This window comes from Sorghum bicolor, chromosome 8 (genome assembly GCF_000003195.3).
Source record: "Sorghum bicolor cultivar BTx623 chromosome 8, Sorghum_bicolor_NCBIv3, whole genome shotgun sequence".
Lineage (NCBI taxonomy): Eukaryota > Viridiplantae > Streptophyta > Magnoliopsida > Poales > Poaceae > Sorghum > Sorghum bicolor.
Genome location: NC_012877.2, coordinates 60,367,870 through 60,389,068, shown reverse-complemented (window position 1 = coordinate 60,389,068; position 21,199 = coordinate 60,367,870). Strand labels below are relative to the sequence as shown.

Sequence of the window (21,199 nt, the reverse complement as noted above, 5' to 3'; positions counted from 1 at the left end):
GGCGCCCGGCGGTCGTCACAGCCACACGGAGTTTGACGGAGTGGTGTCCGTCTTCACGCTTCTTCCTTCTTCTTGACCCTCGATGTAGCCTCGTCCTCCCTGCTCCTCCTCATCTCCATCCTCGTCGCCGAGATCTGTCTGGGGAGCTCCGTGGTCGTCGCCATGCGGTCGCGTTGAAGCATCCCAGATTCGGATCTATACGTCGACGACGTCGCCGCTGTCGCTGGCATCTCTGGTGCTCCGGTCGTAAAGGTGAGCTTCATGCCTTCGTCTCTTATTCTTTGTAACCCTAGATCCATAGATCTAGTGCTCTAACCCTCTCCTCTGTTCTTGATTTGAAGCCGTCGAGGAACCGGAGGCCTGGGACGGCGACATGTCGTCCGACGAGGAGATTGGTCGCACCATGACCGGGAATGAGGAGTTGCGCCTCTGCGGGATGGCAGGAGATGACGAGGACGACATCCTTGGGGACGCCGAGGAGCTCTTTGGTAGTGCTGTTGCCGAGAGCCACGCCAACCTTACCTCTGCCTCTGCTGGTGACGGCAACTCCGGCACTTCCGGTGCCGGCGAGCCCCAGCAAGATGCTGCCGGTGACGGTCTCCCCCAGCCAGATGCAAACGGTGACGGCGACGGTAGGCGGGCACCTGTTCGCAACTCTACCTCTGCATGCTGGGATGACTTCACGAAAGTCACAAAAAAGGTCAATGGTAAGGATTTCAGGTATGATGCTATCTGTAATCACTGCAAGAAGGAGTTTAGTGCTATTTCTAGGTTTGGTACTGGGCATCTCCTCCGTCATCAGGAAAATTGTCCTAAAAAACGTGAGAAAGATCGCTTGGCTCAGTCCCACATTACTTTTACTAGAGATGGTACTGTTCGTAATTGGAATTATTGTGCTGATGTTGCTCGTGTGGAGCTTGTTCGCTTGCTTGCTAGACTAGACCTTCCCCTCAGTATTGGGCAATCTGAGGCCTGGGAAGAGTACATCACAAAGGCTCATAACCCTAGATATAAAACTGTTTCTAGGCAAACAACAACTAGAGATCTTTTTAAGTACTTCAATAGTAAGCGTGATAACCTGATTGATGCTTTCAAGAACAATGCAATTACTTTTGTTGCTATTACTTCTGATATCTGGTCTGGAAATGCTAAACAAGATTATCTGAGTGTTGTTGCTCATTACATTAATGCTGATTGGCAACTTGAAAAGAGGGTGCTTGGGTTAAGGCTTATTGATGTGTCACATAATGCTGATAACATTGCTGAACGTGTGACTAATGTGCTTAATGATTATGGTATATTGAATAAGGTTTTTTCTGTCACTTTAGACAATGCATCTGCCAATAACAAAGCCATGGATACACTAAAACCTGTACTTAAGCAGTATTTGGGTGCAGATCTGTTTTTGCATCAACGCTGTGCTTGTCATATCATAAACTTGATAGTGAAGGAGGCTCTTGCTCTTGCTAATCCTATGCTTGATGCATTCAGAACTGCAATATCATTTATTAACTCTTCTAACCTAAGAATTGCTTCATATAAGAGTTATTGCATGGCATCTGGTGTGAGACCTAGGTTGTTTGGACTGGACATGGATGTTAGGTGGAACAGCACATATCTGATGCTTCAACATGTGCTACCCCACCAGGAAATCTTTCATACTTTCATTGAGTCTAACTATCCTAGAGCTAGAGGTGCTCCCTTTCTTTTAACTCATGATCATTGGGCTATGGCAAGTAAAATTCTGGCATTCCTTGAACTGTTTTATGATTCAACTGTTGCTTTGTCTGGTGTGTACTATCCTACTGCCCCACTTATGGTTCATCATATTGTCAGGATTGCTATACACCTGCATAAGTACCAAAATGATGAACATATTAGAGCTGTTGTGCAACCTATGATTGATAAGTACAATAAATATTGGAAACAAATACCTGCACTTTACTGTATTGCATTTATTTTGGATCCAAGAGCTAAAATTAAAGGTTTTAACAAAGTGCTTAGAAAGTTGCAATTGATTACTGATGCTGATTATTCTAAAAAGTTGTTGGAAACTAGAACTCTTCTTTTCAAACTATATCATAAGTATGATGATCTGTATGGCAGTGTTAGGGAGAAAAGGACTGTCGCTCCAACCCTATCTGGTAAGAAAAGAACAGCTTGGGATGAAATATATGATGACGATAATGATGTTCTACCTCCTAATCTTGATATGTCCAGGGGTATACCTGCTACTACATTGCTACATGCAGCATCTGCTCCCACTAACAGTGGCTCTGAACTTACTGCCTACCTGGACTGTGACACAGTCAGCCAGTTAGATGATGATTTTAATATCTTGCACTGGTGGCATCAGCATAAACTAACTTATCCAGTTCTTTCTACTCTTGCTAAAGATGTTTTTAGTGTGCCTGTTTCAACTATTTCTTCAGAAGCTACTTTCAGCACCACTGGCAGGATCATTGAAGAACGACGGCGGAGACTGAAACCAGAGGCTGTGGAGGCACTCACATGCATCAAGGATTGGGAAGCTGCGGAGTCAAGGCTACAACATATGGTGGAGGACAAGGAGTTGGTGGAGGCTTTTGAAGAACTTTATCTTGATTAGTTATTCATGTAATGGTCTGTAATAGTAATTAGGACTTGAACAATGCAACTGGAACCTGTGATATAAACATTGAACAATGCAACTGGAGCTTGGCTGCACTCTTTTTCCCTGTCTAGGGTTTCTCACAAGGGTGAGTTTTACCTAGACAGGTTTTTAATGAGGCAGCCATTGCACAAGCTCCCTTTTGGTTATCTCTTCTGTTCTCTGTGTTCTTTTTCTTTTCTGAATTATGCTTGGAATTTGGTTATGTTATCTCGTTTGTTTGTGATTTTGAACTGAAACGTGCTCGGGCCAGCACGGTACTGGCGTGCTGCCGTGCCGAGCGGCACGGCACGACACGCTCCAAGTTCAGCCGTGTCGTGCTCGTGCTGGGAGGCTGGCACGGTAGCACGTCAGGCACGGCACGGCAGGCACGCGTGCCAAATCGTGCCCGTGCCGAGTCGTGCCCGTGCCGCGACGTGCCGTTCCGTGCTCGTGCCGTGTAGCCCGTTTGGCCATCTATACTCTCATGTGTGCCTGTTTAGTTCCTTCCAAAAGCCATTTTTTTTCTAAATTTTTCGTCACATCAAATCTTGTGAACACATGCATAGAGCATTAAATATAGATAAAAAAATAACTAATTATACGGTTTGACTGTAATTTACAAGACGAATCTTTTGAGACTAGTTAATCTATAATTAGACAATAATTACTAAATACAAACGAAAATGTTAAACCTAAATTTTTTCACCAACTAAGCAAGGCCCTATTGGCAAAACCACCTGCCACACGGCGTTTTCTTGCCATAGATACCCAGCGCGGTCCAGCAGCTGTGCGCCTACTCCAACAAGGAGTCCGTGTCCATGTAACTTGTTGGATGTCAAATACGCTACCGACTCGCACAAGGCGTGTACAGGTAGAACACACAGATCAGCATACAATCAGTGGGCATAGATTTCCATTCCATTTCACTATTTTAGACAGTCCACCAAATCAGTGGGCACAGATTCGCAGTTCTACAAATGGGCCGGCGCCTGTACAAGCAGCCAATGTGAATTCACACCTACTCTCCTCTCCTATCCTCATGTCTGCATTCACCTCGGTGAAGAACCGAAGATGAAGCAGCAGTTGATCACACCTTTATCTATATCTGGTATACCTTCAATGTAAGAACCAAAGAACATTGCGATGTCGAGATGATGGTTTTTGCTGTTAGTCATCGAGCAGACGATTCTATGGAATTGAAGCCAGGGCGAAGGGAACAAAGATCATGTCCACCTCTACCCTGTTCAACAAAACCCTGTGATGAAAGGATGTCACACCTAGGCCACCATTCCCCCCGGGAGCCTCATGTTATCTGTAGTTACAGCAGCCCGCGTGCCCTGCTGACAGTTTCTCCCAGAGGCACAGCATCTGACTGGGGGACTGGTAGTGCGCCGTGAAGTAGTCATCCACGCAGCCAAACTGGCAGAAACTCAAGCTGTGGATGTACTGCACGGTGGTGCTCGCGCTGTAGTCCTCCACCCACATGCCCATGCTCACATCCTCCATCTTGAACAGCTGCAAGCAGCACAGGAGATGGCCGTCACGAGGCGTTAGCGGATCGGAAGGCACAGTGGGCAAAAAATGCAAACAGATGTATCGCAGATAAGAGAGTGAGCCTCACCCGTAGGGAGTGATTTGTATGCCGGGATGCTATGTCTCTCGCAATGTCAGACGAGATAACGTAGCCAGGTCCATTGGCATATGGGGGATACGCCGGTTCAGGCCATTCCTGCAGGTGCACACTTTGAGTGAGCAAACATGGCATGCCAAAATTGCAGATCCATGACGCTTACACTGGTGCTAATTAAGGTACCTCGTAGGTGACGGCCCATTTGCCCCGTCTTTGAGGCGTATGGTAGAGATTTAGGTTGCCCAGATACAGAGGTAAGGTTCTGTTGTAGGTAGCGATCTGTTGCAATACTACATCCAGCCTCACAAAGGTGTCGTCATCGCACTTCATGATGTAATCTGCAGTGACATTTTGCACCTACATAAGCAAATGGCTCTCACGAGTCAGCATTTGTCAATGTCGGATTATGATACATTGGAAATAGACATTTAATGTGAATATAGCATGACTAACCCCATGTTGACATATCGCAACTGTTTTCAGAACCACCAGCTCATACCGGTCGATAAATGGCAGAATGACTATGTCTCCAAAAAATTCTGCTTCCTTCTTTAGTGCTGCGTTTATCTCCTTTCTGTGGCTCTACAGAAAGAAGCACGTCACAAACTCGTAACGAACTTTTATGGATAGAACCGTTGTGAAATCATGAGAAATTATCGTACCAGCGCGACAAAGAACCGAGCAACTGCATTCCCCGATTGGATAGCCGGAAACTGCATCCAAGTTTTCCTAATAGCCATGCGCTCAGTAAAATGGTTTGTAGCAGAGAGGATGCCGATGAAAAGATGAATTGGTTCCTCTGGCACAGGGTGAGCCTTCCACCTTTCAGACATTTCCAGGGCTTGTTGGAGAGAAGAATTAGGATGAGCCTTTGGAAGCGCTGTTGCATGCACAGAGTGAACATCTATGCCCCCTGTTATGGCTAAACCTGTTGCATCTTCGAGAGTGAATCCCTGAAAAATATTGGTAATAAAAAATAAGTACCCAGTGATTTCTATGCTAGAACTACAATGGATGTATTCTTTGGCATGGGGACTAAAATTTACCATCCTATGAGGAAATGAGGCAACATGGCGGCCTCCCACATTAATATGATATCCTTCAACGCCAGCTTGGATAGTGAGAACAAACATCTTCCCCTCTGAAAACGGGAATGGCCATGTCATTTTTGGTTTCTTTTCCCGCCCGATGAATCTGTTGAACCATGAGCTTGTCTTTGTTTGTTTCGATTCAACTATGTCCTGCCACTCCCATCTCTCACATTTTCTGAATCCATCGACTGCAAAGTTAACAATCTGCAATAATAAGTACAGAGGACTAAAGAGGCAGCCTACGACTTACAAAAATGAATAAATTAGGCCAAATGGCCACCACGCATATAGATTTAGCACCTTCATCAGGAATCTGTTTTGTTTGACCTTTGAGTGTTCATCCACCCAATACCTTGTACTTCAAGGAAGTGCAGCAAACAATAATAGACGCACAAGAACACATAAAAAATTACCGAAACTGGTGAAAAACTAACAAGGTTCTGGACAAAATTATTCGAAACATCAACGAATGCATCATGAGAGCATATTGTTCCATACTGACTACCCTGTCCCAAGAACAGGGAGCCTGCGTTGTCCAATCCCAATTAATAAGCATGCCAAGTTTGCTACTTGCATTTTAATTCAAATTTCGAAAAAAAAAACTAACTGTTGCCTGTTGGAGAAGGACTCTCACCCAGATCATCGTCTCTGGAGGGGTAGCCGCGGCAGCGCTGCGCCCTGCCCCACTGCATTCGGAAGCAGGTGTTCATCTCCAGCACGGGGCGGTCGCTCCAGTCGCCGCGCAGCCGCGGGTTGAGGTGGAGTATGCTAGGCGGCTCCTCGCCGTCGACGGCGCGCAGGCCGCGCAGCTCCACCGCGAACTGCGCCACCGGCACCATCCCGTTGCCCCCGCCGCTCCGCACCAGCGCCTGGACGTGCTCGGGCCGCGCCTCTCGCGCCGTCCCGACCACCGTCACCGCCGACCCGGCAGTCAGCCCGCACGGCAGGAACGCCACGGTCTCGCCTGCGTCGAGCTCGACCGAGCCGGGGCACTTGACCTCCCCGTCCCCGGCGACGTCACGGGAGCGGGAGGCGATGGAGTCGTCGACGTCACCGGCGAACGCGGAGGCCTCCTCCCACGCGTCGGCCCCAAGCGCCCACGCCTTGGCCGCCACGCGCTCCAGCTCCGTGAAGTTCCCAAGCCGGCCCCACAGCTTCCGCCGCTTCCCGACGGCCTCCTGCCGCCGGAGCATCTGGACGGCGATACGGCCGTACCGGGAGACGCCGCCGCCGCTCGTACCGCCCCTCGCGCGCGCAGGCGGCTCGTCGACCCGCCGCCGCAGCGGCGGCTTACCCGCGCCGGCGGTGGCGAGGCGACGGCCGACGACGGCAGGCGTGGTCCCAACCGCGCCACTGAGGCCAGCGAGCCTGACGGACATGAGCAGTAGGTAGGCGAACGCTGCCGCGGCGAGGAGCGGCGCCAGGCCCCGGCGCGCGCGCAGCCGGCATACGCCGAGGAATCCCTCGGAGGTGCGTGCGCGCTTCATGGTGGCCGGGTTCGGGGACCCGCGACCGCAAGCGGACCCGGATCCGAAATGGCGGTGGCCGGGCCGGCGGTTGGCGGGTCTGGGGGATCCGGGAGCGAGACGGGGAGGGAAAGTGATGGGTTGGTTGGTGCCTGATTGGTTTAGGCCTTGTTTAGTTGACAAAAATTTTGGGTTTTGGACACTGTAGCACTTTCGTTTGTTTGTGACAAATATTGTCCAATCATAGACTAATTAGAGTAAAAAGATTCATCTCGTGATTTACAGATAAACTGTGTAATTAGTTTTTGTTTTCGTCTAAATTTAATACTTCATGCATGTGCCGTAAGATTCGATTGGGTTGGTTGGTGCCTGATTGGTTTAGGCCTTGTTTAGTTGACAAAAATTTTGGGTTTTGGACATTGTAGCACTTTCGTTTGTTTGTGGCAAATATTGTCCAATCATAGACTAATTAGAGTCAAAAGATTCATCTCGTGATTTACAGATAAACTGTGTAATTAGTTTTTGTTTTCGTCTAAATTTAATACTTCATGCATGTACCGTAAGATTCGATTTGACGGCACAGTCGCAGGTGGGTTACCGTTACTCGTGCCCAAACATGCTTTCGTAGACTTGGGCCGTGTTTAGTTTCAAAAGACACTATAGCACTTTCGTTTACTTATGGTAACCTAAGTTTAAAAGATTTGTCTTATAATTTTGATAAAACTGTGTAATTAGTTTTTATTTTTATCTATATTTAATATTCTATACATGTGTCTAAAGATTCGATATGACAGAGAATCTTGAAAAATTTTAGGTTTTGAGATACAAGTAAACAAGGCCTTGGAGTTTACATGAGGCCATCACTGACGCAGGCTAGTAAAAGGCCAAGTAGATAAAAAAAAATCTGGCCTCCTTTAGGTTGGAGGATTGGCATAGGATTTCTATAAGATTCAAATTTCTAAGGATTTTTTCTTATACATCACTTTGGTTCATAGGAAAAGGCTAGAAAGAATTCCATAGAATTGTATTCCTATGTCTCAATTTCACAAGAAAATAACAAGAGCTCGGAGCTCTTGGAAAGTTTCATAGTGGAAAAAAATTGCTTGTTCGTGCCTATTTGCGTCGCTAGTGAATGCCAATTCACGTTGCATCTCAATTTTTTTACGGGGAAACCAAGTGCCTTCGTGCTTCTTCTAGGGAGCACTAACTTGGGCTCCAGCCTCCAGCCACGTCCAATATGATAACAGTCTTAACAGATGGTCAAGCCATGAGGGGCTCCCAAAGGCCTTCTCTTGAACTTTCCTATATTGCTAATTTCTATGAGATTAGAGAAATAAGACACTCAGTTCATACATTTTTCCTATTCCTATATTCCCATCCTATGTTCCAAAGGGGGCATCAAAAGAAGGCAACATTTATTTGCATGTCATCTTGGTTCAGCTTTTGCAGCGCATGATTTTAAGGATGGGTATTCAAAACGTACAAAGGGTGTAATTTTCTTTGACAAAGCCTAAGGCCTTGTTTAGTTCTCAAAAAATTTCAAAATTCCCCGTCACATCAAATTTTTGGTCGTATGCATGGAGCATTAGAATATAGACAAAAATAAAAACTAATTGCACAGTTTACCTGTAATTTGTGTTATGAATCTTTTGAGCGTAGTTATTCCATGATTAGACAATGTTTGTCAAATAAAAACAAAAATGCTACAGTAGTCAAAAATCAATTTTTTTGTGAATTAAACAAGGCTTAATATTTGGTATGTACAACACTGCAGAGATATAATTGCATAATATATACAAAGTTTTTGAGCTGAATTCTTCACAGATTATTCATTTACTCCTATTTCTTTTCTTTTTTCAGTACATACACACACACACACACATATATATATATATATATATATATATATATATATATCAATTTATATATATATATATATATATATATATATATATATATTTCAAGAAAATTTGGGTATTTAACTGAATACCCTTGCATATAGCTAGGCCCACCCCTGCAAAAAGCAACTAGCCTATAACATGCCTATTTTACATCAGTAGAGATCTAAATATCTGCAACAGCTCATCTTTTATGTAGCTACGCAAGCTAGAAATGATGGGTTCAAGGTTCTCGCGTTGTTTTTCATCGTCAACAACTGTCCTCCTGTCTCGCAGCCTTAATCTGTCTCTTATATCGTTCGCAAAAAAAAAAAAAATTGTCTCTTATATCGTGGAAACTTTTTCCAAGGAACATAAAAGCCAGATGAACCCTTTAGAAAAAATACGGGTTGTGGTATTATCTAGGAGTATTTGGTATAGCTGGGATTATAAATTCATGTACTAGCTATACCGGATTTTGATGACGGTATCTTGTTTTTTGTTTCCGTTTTTTGAAAGAGTGACGGCATCTTGCTTGGATCGAGTAAGCCTGCCTACGTCTTACGGGAATGGTTCCATTCTGTATGACTTCATCCATGCACCATGCTATATATATAAAATAGTGTAGGATGCTCTTGTCCTGTCCCAACAACCCCTCATGAGCCCATCCGATCCCAACTAATAGAAAAAACACGAGTACAGTACTAGTTAACAGTAATTCCAAAATGTTGAATGAGTCCTCCGAGATTGTACAGCGTACTGTACAATGAAGGCCGGCGCTATGTGTCCTCCGGCCTCCAAATTAAAAAGAAAAAAAAAACACAATTAAAAGAAAGCAGTTTTTTGAGGTCTATACGTTGACATTACTTGTTTACACCGTTCAATATGTACTATTAAGATGAGTGAAACCATTGAGAAAGAGCGTGAAACGCTGCATTGTATTTCTGCAATTAGAATGAGTCCTCCGGCCTTGTCAGCTAGTCAAACGGAAGCTTAGGAGTAAACGACTACAGTAATGCAGGCGGATACGGCGCCATACCAAATAGCAGGCGGCCACGTGGTCAGCACAGCCCAGCCCAGCCCACAGGTGGCGCGCGGATGCAGCGAGGGGATTAGTAGGTACTCCGTACCTGGGCCGGCCCAGCCCAACACGAGGTCTTCCCAGTCCAAGTCAGCAGAAGAAGCGAGAGGCGAGGAGGAGAAGAGGCCCCACGTCCCAGGCCCACGCTGCGACCGACACGTCACCGTTGATCGCCCGTCCTGCGCTCCTGTGTCAGGGTCCAGTCAGTCAGTCACGGTCACAGTCACAGTGGCACGGCACCGGCACGCGTGCAGACTGCTCGTCAGCCACTGGCTGCCCACCGAGTAGCACCGCCGCACCGCACGGCGGCCGGCGGCCACGGACACCGGCCGGCTCTGGGATGCCCGTCCCGTCCCGTCGCCTGCCCCTCCGCCGCTGGCTGCGGGTGCGTGCGCGTGCGCGTCGTCGGACTCTCTCTGACGTCCGAGGCCGCCGCCGCACTGGTGCATGCTCCTGCTGGCGCACGCACAGGCGCACTAGTAGTACACACCGGGGCAGGCGTCAGGTCCCGTCGTGTCGGCACGGGTGCACATGCATCGGCAGCGCCACGTCCCGTCCCGTCCCGTCGCCGCCCCCGCGCTTTGCACACCACGCGACGCCCGAGCCCGACGCATTCCCAGCGCTACCAACGCCGCAGGCCGCGCGCCCGCGCTCGGTGGCCTCCGCCTGCTGGTGGTGGGGCCGCCGGTGCAGTGGGCTGGCAGGTACGTACGTAGTAGTAGGCGCGGGGAACGGCAGCAAGCAGCACCTGGTGGTCCCAGCCAGACAGGTGGGTCCGAGGGGCGGACGCGTCGATGGGAATCGGGCCGCGGCCGGCGAGCACGGTAACTTCTCTACGGAAGCGTGCGTGTTCGTGTTCGTGTTCGGGTCGGTGGCTTGGGCCTTGTTTATTTTGGATTACAGCATTTTTGTTTGTTTGTGATAAATATTATCCGACTAACTAGGATCAAAAGTTTTATCTCGCGATTTACAATTAAACTGTGCAATTAGTTTTTATTTTCGTCTATATTTAATGCTGCATGCATGTCAAAAGATTTCGATGCGACACGGAATCTTGAAAACTTTTTAAGCCTTGTTTAGTTCACCTTAAAAATCAAAAAGTTTTCAACATTCCCCGTCACATCGAATCTTGTGGCACATGCATGAAACATTAAATATAGACGAAATAAAAAACTAATTATACAGTTTAACTGCAAATCATGAGACGAACCTTTTGATCCTAGTTAGTCTATGATTGGATAATATTTGTCACAAACAAACGAAAGTGCTACGGTACTGAAAAGTTTTCACTTTTCGGAACTAAACAAGAGCCTTGTTTAGGCTGTCTCCAATAGGAGACCCATTTAGGAACCCAAACCCAAAATGGGTCTCCAACACAATACATATAGCCTCCAACAGAGTACCCAAACAGAAGACCTATTTTGGGTATCAGGAGAGACATAACCTAAATTTGGGTATCCTCTCTCTTCGAGACCCATTTGCAGAGAGTGTTGTCTTTTAGGTCTTATTGTTGCAGAAGACTAAAAATAGGTATGGAACCTTTTACCTGTAGCGCTACCCAAAGGACAAATGGGTCTTGTATTTTGGGTGACGATTGTTGGAGATAGTCTTAGTTACCCAAAAATTTTGCAAAATTTTTCAGATTCCCCGTCACATCGAATTTTTAAACGTATGCATGGAGTATTAAATATAGACGAAATAAAAAACTAATTGCACAATTTGGTCGGAATTGGCTAGACAAATCTTTTAAGCCTAGTTAGTCTATAATTAGACAATATTTATCAAATACAAACGAAAATGCTACTATCATATTTTGGCCCTGTTTAGATTGGGGATAAAAAATTTTTGCCTAAGGCCTTGTTTAGTTTGGGAAAAATTTTGGATTTCGCCACTGTAGCACTTTCGTTTGTTTATGGCAAATATTATCCAATCATAGACTAACTAGGATCAAAAGATTCGTCTCGTGATTTACAGGTGAACTGTGTAATTAGTTTTTGTTTTCGTCTATATTTAATGTTTTATGTATGTGCCGCAAGATTCGATGTGATGGGGAATCTTGAAAAATTTTGGGAACTAAACGAGGCCTAAGTTCTAAACCCTTGTGGAAATAAAAAAAAAAACTGACACGGCTGGGTGGCCGTGGTCCGTGGAGCATGCCTGGTGCACTGCACCGTAGGGCCGCCCCTCCCCCTAGGCCGGCCATCCAACGTGACAAGGCGGCCCCCGATCCCCGCGGTCGTCGCCCGTCCGTGTCACGAGTCACGACTCGGACGGCCCGGATCGTCCGCACAGGCTATTGGCTAGTTCATCCCGAAATTTAAAAAGTTTTTAAGATTTTTTGTCACATCAAATCTTGCGGCACATACATGAAGCATTAAGTATAGACGAAAATAAAAACTAATCACACAGTTTGACTGTAAATCACGAGATGAATCTTTTAACCTTAGTTAGTCTATGATTGAACAATATTTACCAAAAATAAACGAAAGTGTTACAATTCAAAAAAAAAAAACTTTTCAGTTTTCGGGCGGGACGGGACGACGAATCCTCGTACTGCCAGCCAGCCAGCCAGCCACACGAGCCCCAACAAGGCCTTGCACGTGCTCGGCTCCGATCCGTCAGCTTCGGTCAAGGTCGTCCGGCGCTGACCCTATTTGCACCCCCGCACGGCGCGCACTCGGTTACGATGAGCGCCCTGTTAACGTGTATTTTATCAAGTCAAGGATAAAATGCATGTTACTCTTATAACTAACCTTATCTTTAATTTGTTCGGTGGGAACAAAAAGTATAACCGTCAATAATTATATTTAAAAAAAACACTTTTACATGTTTGACAAATGCCAGGACCACACCGTAGGATAAAAGTCTAGAATTTGATTGTGTAGACTATCATGTGTGAAAGCCTCAAGAAACTAGATAGTGTGGACTCTAGCAAATCATAATAAGTACTATGAGAGGTTTATTTATAGACCAAAGGATAAAGACGGTGTCCTATAGGATATATAAATTAAATAATTATGTAATACATGATTGTAACACAATTGCATTGCTTACAGGACCCTGCACACTATTGATTGTTTAAATTCCAAGGGAACGGTCTCATGCCCGTTACTTCAGAAAAAAAATCAAGGAAAAAGTTGTTGGACATAGGATTATTAGTCGACCATAGTGTCTAAAACGGATATTTTTATGTTCTAGTTATTTTCAGTTCTATTTAAAACTTATTTCACACTTGTAACACTAGGGATACAAAAATCGTAAAAACCGAGCCCTTAGTCAAACGTCTAAAGGAAATGACACCTTAGGTATATCGTATGATGCCAAATTCTCCAGAGCTTTTTGCTACCAACATGGTGTGGACACATGACACCATCTACTTTGGCGCTGCTTTTTTATGTACTGTGCCAAAGCATATGGTCCGTGTCGTAGAGCGTTGACGCTAAGGTATCTAGCGTCATGATGGGACCGAGACTTAACACGGTTGGAGGTCTTGTTGCAAAAGGATGACGTTATGAGTCACGGTGTTGCATGGCGACACTAAAATATCGATTTATTTGGCACCACGTAGAAATCAAAACTGTCGTTCACATTTCTCTTGACTTTGCTAGTATGATGCTTGTCACTGTTTTGTCCTTTACACCACAAGCGTACGAAAAAAATCATTGCATCTATGCATTGACAAAAAAAATTGATAGGTCCAAATGTGTAATAAGTTTTTTCAACAATAAGAGCTCAAAAACTTAAAACTATACTCGTCCATGTCTAATACTCACTAATATGTGGATTCCTATTGAACCATAATATTTACTCGCAAACAATGCTAATATAACATGCAGCTCAATGATAGATCTGGCCAAAACATTTTTGTTTGCTTAGCACCAAAGAAGTAACGTGGGTTCTCGAGCCCTCACACAATAATGGTAAGCATCATCAATGCTAAAAATGTTAGTTTTTGAGGGCTCACACATTAAACCGTAGCATCAACAATGTTAATATTATAATATATGGTTTAATGATGGTTAACCTCAAAACATTTTTTTTGTCATTGCTTGTATGACACTATCAAAAAATGTTAAGGCCTTGTTTAGTTCCCAAAAAATTTTGCAAAATTTTTCAGATTTTCCATCACATCGAATCTTTAGATACATGCATGAAGTATTAAATATAGACAAAAATAAAACCTAATTGCACAGTTTGGTCGAAATTGACGAGACGAATCTTTTGAGCCTAGTTAGTCCATGATTGGACAATATTTGTCAAATACAAACGAAAGAGCTACAGTGTCGATTTTGCAAAATATTTTGGAACTAAACAAGGCCTTAATTTCAAGGGTCACACGATAGTGATAGATCAAAAACATATCAACTATCAATGTCATGTATTCTATATTTACTTCTTGTCTCCGATACTAAAAAAAAATGTCTCAATGAACTATCTCAAAATTAACAAAATCTATATAAAATAAATATGTAAATCTATGATACCAATAAATATTTTTAGATTAGATTTCTTATGAAATATTGATATTGGTTATTAGTATTTAAACTAATATAAATACTCATATAGTTGTACTCTAAACTCCCTCCGACGATCATAAATCATTTTTATATTTATTTGAATTTATATAAAAGAGTATAAATATATATAAGATATCAGATAAAACATGACGTATACATAATACTATTTGGTTCCATAATTCTTGATGTTATTTTTTGTAGAAGTTAGATCAAACTTAGAAAGATTTAACTTATAACTTTTCCAAAATGATTTATTCTAAGTTAATTTATAATTAAAAATACTGTTCGATGATTTACTGTAAGAGAAAAATACTATTAATTAATAAAAAAAGTACGCCTTATGAGACGAGCGAACAAGCTCTATAACGTAATTCATTTGGTTGTTTGTTCCTCCTATGAACGTATTGGTACTCACTTATTTTAGGCTTGCACCATTATCATGACGTACATACATAAACCAAAAAAAAAAACGCGAAAGATGATCACGACGTGTACGCAAGGCGTATCAAGGCATCCACTTGCAACACTTTCTCCAAAATAAGTTTAATTCTTGGAGGAGAACCAATCAAAACTTCAAAGCTACAACACATACAGATATACCCTTTTTTTTAATTAACAAAAGAGGGTATAAAGGGAAAGAAATAAATCTACACTTTTCAAGATATTTTTTTACTGTTTCCGAGAAGCTCTCTTTGCTATTCTTGGCTTCCCCCATAAACCGAAAAGAGAGAAAAAAAAAGGGAAAAGAAAGCAAGGAGCACCGCACCACGCCACTCCACTCCACTCCCCTCCCCACCTCGATCCAGCCATGGCGGCCTAGGCCCCCCTAGGGTTCCCCGTCATCCCCCCACCCAGGCGCCTCCTGCCGCTTCCTCCGCTCCCCACCCGGTGGTCGCGCTGCCCGATTCGGCCGCCGGCGTCGAATGGGAGGAGGCCACCCGGTGCTCGGAGCCGAGCGTGACCGCGCGCTGCCGACGCGGCCGGCGGTTCCCTGAGCTCGGCGCCCGAGGGGAACTCTCGGCGTCGGCGCCGGCGCGCGGGGTTTAGGGCGGCTGGCTGGTTCGGAGCGCGCCGCGCGCGCAATGGGGGATTTGAGGCGGTTCTGGTGGTGAGTCGCGGCGGCGGGTCTTTGGTTCTGCGAGCGCGTGAGTGGCCTGTGCTCGTGAAGGTGGTGGTGGGTGTCTAGCTGCTCCGTGATCTGATGAGCTCAGCTCCGGCGTCCCGCCTCGGTTTCTCCGCGCGTTTGCCCAGAACCCAGCTTCTTGGATCAGGCCGTGCTCATTTCGGCGCTTTTCTTCGGTTCTTTGGGGAAAGGTTGGAGCTTTGAGGTGGTGTTGCCTGGCGAGGGTGCGCGGCTGAGGATTTCTGGGCGATGAGGTCGGCGATGGCGCGCGTTTGCCGCGACAGTCCGGGGTTCGGGTAGCCGGTTCTTCAAGCGGATTTGGCTGCTGCTGCGTGGGAAGGGGGAGGTGGCGGCGGCAGCAGCAGCAGCAGCAGAGGAAGGGTTGCTTTGAAGCGGAAGGGAACCCGGCTGGCATTACTGCGGGGAGCATGGTGAGGTGCTAAGGAGGAACAGCTCCCGCAGTCGGTCATTCTCGCCGTGTTCTTGTCCAAGGTCGTACTGGTGGTGGGAGATGAACCTCTCCCCGCCCAAGATGTCGGAGCCATCCCCTGAAAGTGACGGTATATCTCATATCACAGTTTCAGCATTGATTCAGTTCAGAATTTCTCAACTTGTGTTACTCTCTGCGTTGTTTAGTGGATTATGCAATGCTGTCATTGTGCATTGATGTTTCCAAACAAAGAAGGAAAACTGGCTTCCTCTTGTATATGCATGATTACATTCATTTCATATTCTTCACTTACTTGCACAAAAGAAAAGGTTCATGCATTGCTCAGCTTCACTTATGGTTCACATGTTGTAGTATTATTGGTATTCACTGAACCTCATCTTGTCTGTAGCCAAGTACGAATAGTAGCTTCACATGAACTCTGCTTTCTGGTGGCTTCCTGTTCCACTCATGTGTGTTTGGCATTTTGCAGGGGAACAAAGGTGTCTGAACTCAGAGCTATGGCATGCATGCGCAGGGCCCCTTGTGTCCCTGCCTGTGGTTGGGAGCCGGGTCGTCTACTTTCCTCAGGGCCATAGTGAGCAGGTCGGTCACTCAGAAGTATCTTTGAATAAACTAGATATGGCCGAGTTTGTTGACTAAGACTATCTGGTTTGGAAATGAGGAATAAAAAGAATCACTTGAGCTGCTACCTTTCTGGTTCTTTTGATTGTATATATATATATCAAATAGATCGACTAAACATAACACTTTGGAAGACTCAACTGAAAAATTACTTTGCCCAACTATACACATATATAAAGATATCATGTATTCAGATAATCAAATTTGTTCAGAGATTGTTATCACTTTAAGTCACTTTTTAAGTCCATCTAGTTTTGTACAGGTTTATGAAATCATTTATAGAGAATCACTTGCTTTTGTGCCTTTGTGCTTAAGAGGTTCTTTTGTTTGCTTTTATTTTCATGCAGGTTGCTGCATCAACTAATAAAGAAGTTGATGCTCAGATCCCAAACTACCCAAACCTACCTCCACAATTAATCTGCCAGCTTCATAATGTCACAATGCATGTGAGTTGAAACTTAATGGATCATCATCTAGTCTTTTAAGAAGCATTATGAAGTATTTTCTTTGTTATTCAGGCTGATGCGGAGACTGAAGAGGTGTATGCCCAAATGACACTGCAACCATTGAGCCCGGTATTTTACCAATCACCACTTGGCTCTTTGCTTGTAAATTGGATTCTCATGAAAGGTTCTTTTAAAAGGTATTACAATGCCTGTACATTGACCAAGTGACTTCATGTACAGGAAGAACAAAAGGAACCTTTTCTTCCAATCGAATTGGGTGCTGGTAGCAAGCAGCCAACTAATTACTTCTGCAAGACGTTGACTGCAAGTGATACGAGTACCCATGGTGGATTCTCTGTTCCGCGCCGAGCAGCTGAGAAAGTCTTCCCCCCATTGGTTTGTTTTTTAAGATTTCAACTGAAAATTTAGTTTCTTTAGGCTTGATAGATTTATAAGAAATGGTTATGTGCTTTTTCCTTGAAAAAACTAGTGCATTCGACCTTCTGCAGGATTTTTCACAACAGCCTCCAGTTCAAGAGCTGGTTGCAAGAGATCTGCATGATAATGAGTGGAAATTTCGGCACATTTTTCGTGGTATGTACTCAAATTATGGTAGGAAATGAAGGAATGATGCTGTTTGATTATTGAACAAATGGAATGGAACTTTAGCTATCAATAAGGAAGGGCAAAAAAATGTTAATGTGCATGAGTGGCTTTCACAGCTTACGTATCTCAACTGTCCGTTTCTTTCTTCTCAATACTTCAGTGAGATTTTGCTTAGGTAGTTTGGTTAGTATGGTTAGTCTGGAAAATGTTGTATTGATAATATTTCTTTACCTCTGAATGTCTAGTGAAGTTATTGTACATCAAACTATATTCCGGGATGTCTTGATTGTTCTTTTTTGTATCTTAATGTTGCTTTGCATTGGCCCGTGCATGTGTTGTGCAGGTCAGCCAAAAAGGCATCTACTGACGACTGGTTGGAGTGTTTTTGTAAGCGCAAAAAGACTAGTAGCAGGGGATTCAATCATCTTTATCTGGTATTTTCTACTCTTAATTTAAACTGAATTCTAGGTTTGTTAAAGCTTCTGAGGTTGCTGACATGAAAAGACCTTTTTGTTTTCACCAGGAATGATAATAACCAACTTCTCTTGGGAATTCGTCGTGCAAATCGTCCACAGACTGTAATGCCCTCTTCTGTGCTTTCAAGTGATAGCATGCACATTGGTCTTCTTGCTGCAGCAGCTCATGCTGCAGCCACAAACAGTCGTTTCACTATTTTCTACAACCCCCGGTATGTAGTACCATGATCATACTATATTATACTTCACCTTGCTTCTGCACTTAAGTAACATGATCATCCTTTGTCAGGGCTAGCCCCTCTGAGTTTGTCATTCCACTGGCTAAGTATGTGAAAGCTGTTTACCACACGCGTGTGTCTGTTGGAATGCGGTTCCGGATGCTTTTTGAGACAGAGGAATCAAGTGTTAGACGGTGAGTTGAAACTTGTAAAGTGTACACAGCATGAAAACTATGTGCGCCTTATGGTTACCTTTTCTTTCAGATACATGGGTACAATAACAGGCATAAGTGATCTGGACTCAGAGCGTTGGCCAAACTCGCACTGGCGTTCTGTGAAGGTGAATTCTTTAAAACAATTGTTGATATCTTGTCTATTTAAATTTTAATTATTCAATTTTTAAAGCCATCTGTTGTTGCATGCTCTATGTACCCTTTGTTGGAACATTTTTGCGTCGTAATGATGGTTTCTTTCCCTTTGTTATTGATACTTAGGTTGGTTGGGATGAGTCTACAGCTGGTGATAAACAGCCAAGAGTTTCACTATGGGAGATTGAGCCACTGACGACCTTTCCGATGTACCCAACTGCCTTTCCATTAAGGCTAAAGCGTCCGTGGGCTTCAGGACTACCTATGTTCAATGGTAGGCGAACTGTTGACCAGCACACCCAGTATTCATGGTAACGGTTCATTTCAGTCTATACTAAAACCATTTTCTCTTTGTATGTGCAGGTGGGAGGAGCGATGAGTTCGCTCGTTATTCTTCTCTCATGTGGCTTCGAGATGGAAACAGAGGGGCTCAGTCACTGAACTTCCAGGGACTTGGAGCATCACCATGGCTTCAGCCAAGAATAGATTATCCATTGATGGGTCTGAAGCCAGATACTTACCAGCAGATGGCTGCTGCCGCACTGGAAGAAATTAGAGCTGGGGATCATTTGAAGCAAACATCTTCTCTACTGCCAGTCCAACAGACTCAAAATTTGAATGGTGGATTAGATCCTTTGTATGGAAATCCTGTTCTACAGCAGATGCAATTCCAATCTCAGCAGTCACCCCTGCAAGCTGTGCAGCAAGGTTATGGTCAGAATGCAAGCGAATCTGGTTTCCTTCAAAATCAGCTGCAGCAGCTGCAGCTGCAAAAGCAGCAGGAGCCACCACAGCAGCAGCAGCAGCAGACACAAGTTCTGCAGCAACAATCGCATCAGGAAATGCAACAGCACCTCTCAGCTAGTTGTCATGATATTGCTAACGTAGCTTCTGGTGTGTCCGAGTCTGGATCTGCTTGTCAATCACAATCTTCTTTGCTTTCTGGGTCATCGTTCTATCAACAGAACCTCTTTGATGGAAACAATGGCCCAGATCTGCATCTGCACAACAGTTTCCACAACTTTTCAAGCCAAGAGTCCTCCAACCTTCTTAATCTCCCAAGAAGTGGCCAATTAATGGCATCAGAGGGATGGCCTTCAAAGAGGTTGGCTGTGGAATCTCTTGCTGGTCATGAGCTTCAACCTGTGCAGCTCAAGCTTGAGAAAGTGAATCACCAGAGTAATGTATCTCACGTTTCTGGCACCTTGCCGCCATTGTCAGCAAGAGATGGTTCTAGTGCCCAGGCTTGTGGTACAAATGTTCAGAGTAACCTGCTTTCATCATCATTTGCTATCCATGATGGCTTGTCAACCGTCAGGAGTGGTGGTGTTGGCAGTGGAACTGATGCGATAACCATAGCTTCGTTGAGATATGGTGATATGAATTTGCTACCTGAAAACTCCATAGCAACGTCCAGTTGTTTGGGTGAATCAGGAACCTTCAATTCTCTTGACGATGTTTGTGGTGTAAACCCATCACAAGGTGGAACCTTTGTGAAGGTATGTGTTCCTACTTATGCTGTATATATTCCTTTAAATTCATCAAAAAGCATGTGAAGTTGCCAAGCTGGTAACTGCATGAACACTTTGTTTTGTGGAGGTAAAAAGGTCTATTTTGGTGAATTGTTGGGTTGATGGTTCACAAAGCAATCAATTAAAATCTTCAAGTTCTTTTTGTTGAGCGATCTTCAAGTTGGTAACTGCATCACATCTTTTTGACGCCTTCTGTTCCCTTTTTGTTCCACCACTAGGTTTACAAATCAGGGTCCCTCGGGAGATCGCTCGATATCACCAGATTCAGCAGCTACTACGAGTTACGTAGCGAGCTCGAGCGGTTATTTGGTCTTGAAGGCCAATTGGAGGACCCTGTAAGATCAGGCTGGCAGCTTGTATTCGTCGACCGGGAAAATGATATTCTTCTCGTCGGCGACGACCCGTGGCAGTATGTGCATGCACAACTATCTTCCTTTTGCATATACAAAGTTATTTGGTCTGAACTTTCATTCAGCGCGATCATTGTTGGACCCCATGTTTTTCCAGGGAGTTTGTGAATAGCGTATGGTGCATAAAGATCCTCTCGCCACAAGATGTGCAGCAGATGGTCCGCGGCGGAGGCGACCTTCTGTCTGCACCTGGAGCGAGGATGCTGCAGAGCAGTGTCTGCGATGACTATTCTGCAGGCCACGACATGCAGAACCTCACCGGCATCATTGCACCTGTGGTGCCTCTGGACTACTGAGACTGAGATGAAGACCGGAATCTGAAGTTCTGAACCAAAACCAGCAATTCAGCACCGGAGGATTGCCATCCACAAGTCGTTTCAGTTCCTATGATCTTCTCTCATGTCCTGTTGGTCAGAAATAACCTAGTCATTAATATAGCTAGATGAGATGATCCCTTGTATCATTATGGTAATGGACATGTTGTACGATAGCTACTGTAGCTATGTGATAGCCATAGCCTAAGCTCTAAATGGCAGGGAAGAATTGTTCTATGAAAGTATGAATGCAGGCACTCACTGTAGAGGTGATCTAGCCCTGTAGTTCTCTATATTATCTTATATCGAAAACTGATGGTTCCTTGTGGCGCCTAAACTA

General features: G+C 44.6%; 2 protein-coding genes across 2 annotated transcripts; one reads left to right on the top strand and one right to left on the bottom strand.

The window, feature by feature from the left end:
- Positions 3,524–6,942, bottom strand: LOC8084403 (hydroxyproline O-galactosyltransferase GALT2). Its single transcript, XM_021445758.1, has 7 exons — positions 5,988–6,942; positions 5,309–5,541; positions 4,925–5,215; positions 4,716–4,844; positions 4,446–4,619; positions 4,254–4,361; positions 3,524–4,147 (listed from the first exon to the last, which is right to left on the bottom strand). The coding sequence occupies exons 1-7, from the start codon at positions 6,838–6,840 to the stop codon at positions 3,941–3,943; spliced, it is 1,995 nt and encodes a 664-aa protein (XP_021301433.1). The 5' UTR covers positions 6,841–6,942; the 3' UTR covers positions 3,524–3,940.
- Positions 15,028–21,199, top strand: LOC8070167 (auxin response factor 25). The gene is made up of 14 exons (XM_002443509.2): positions 15,028–15,977; positions 16,338–16,450; positions 16,837–16,935; positions 17,008–17,064; positions 17,176–17,331; positions 17,445–17,529; positions 17,885–17,975; positions 18,065–18,229; positions 18,307–18,429; positions 18,500–18,575; positions 18,730–18,877; positions 18,967–20,102; positions 20,354–20,544; positions 20,643–21,199. The coding sequence occupies exons 1-14, from the start codon at positions 15,929–15,931 to the stop codon at positions 20,839–20,841; spliced, it is 2,688 nt and encodes an 895-aa protein (XP_002443554.1). The 5' UTR covers positions 15,028–15,928; the 3' UTR covers positions 20,842–21,199.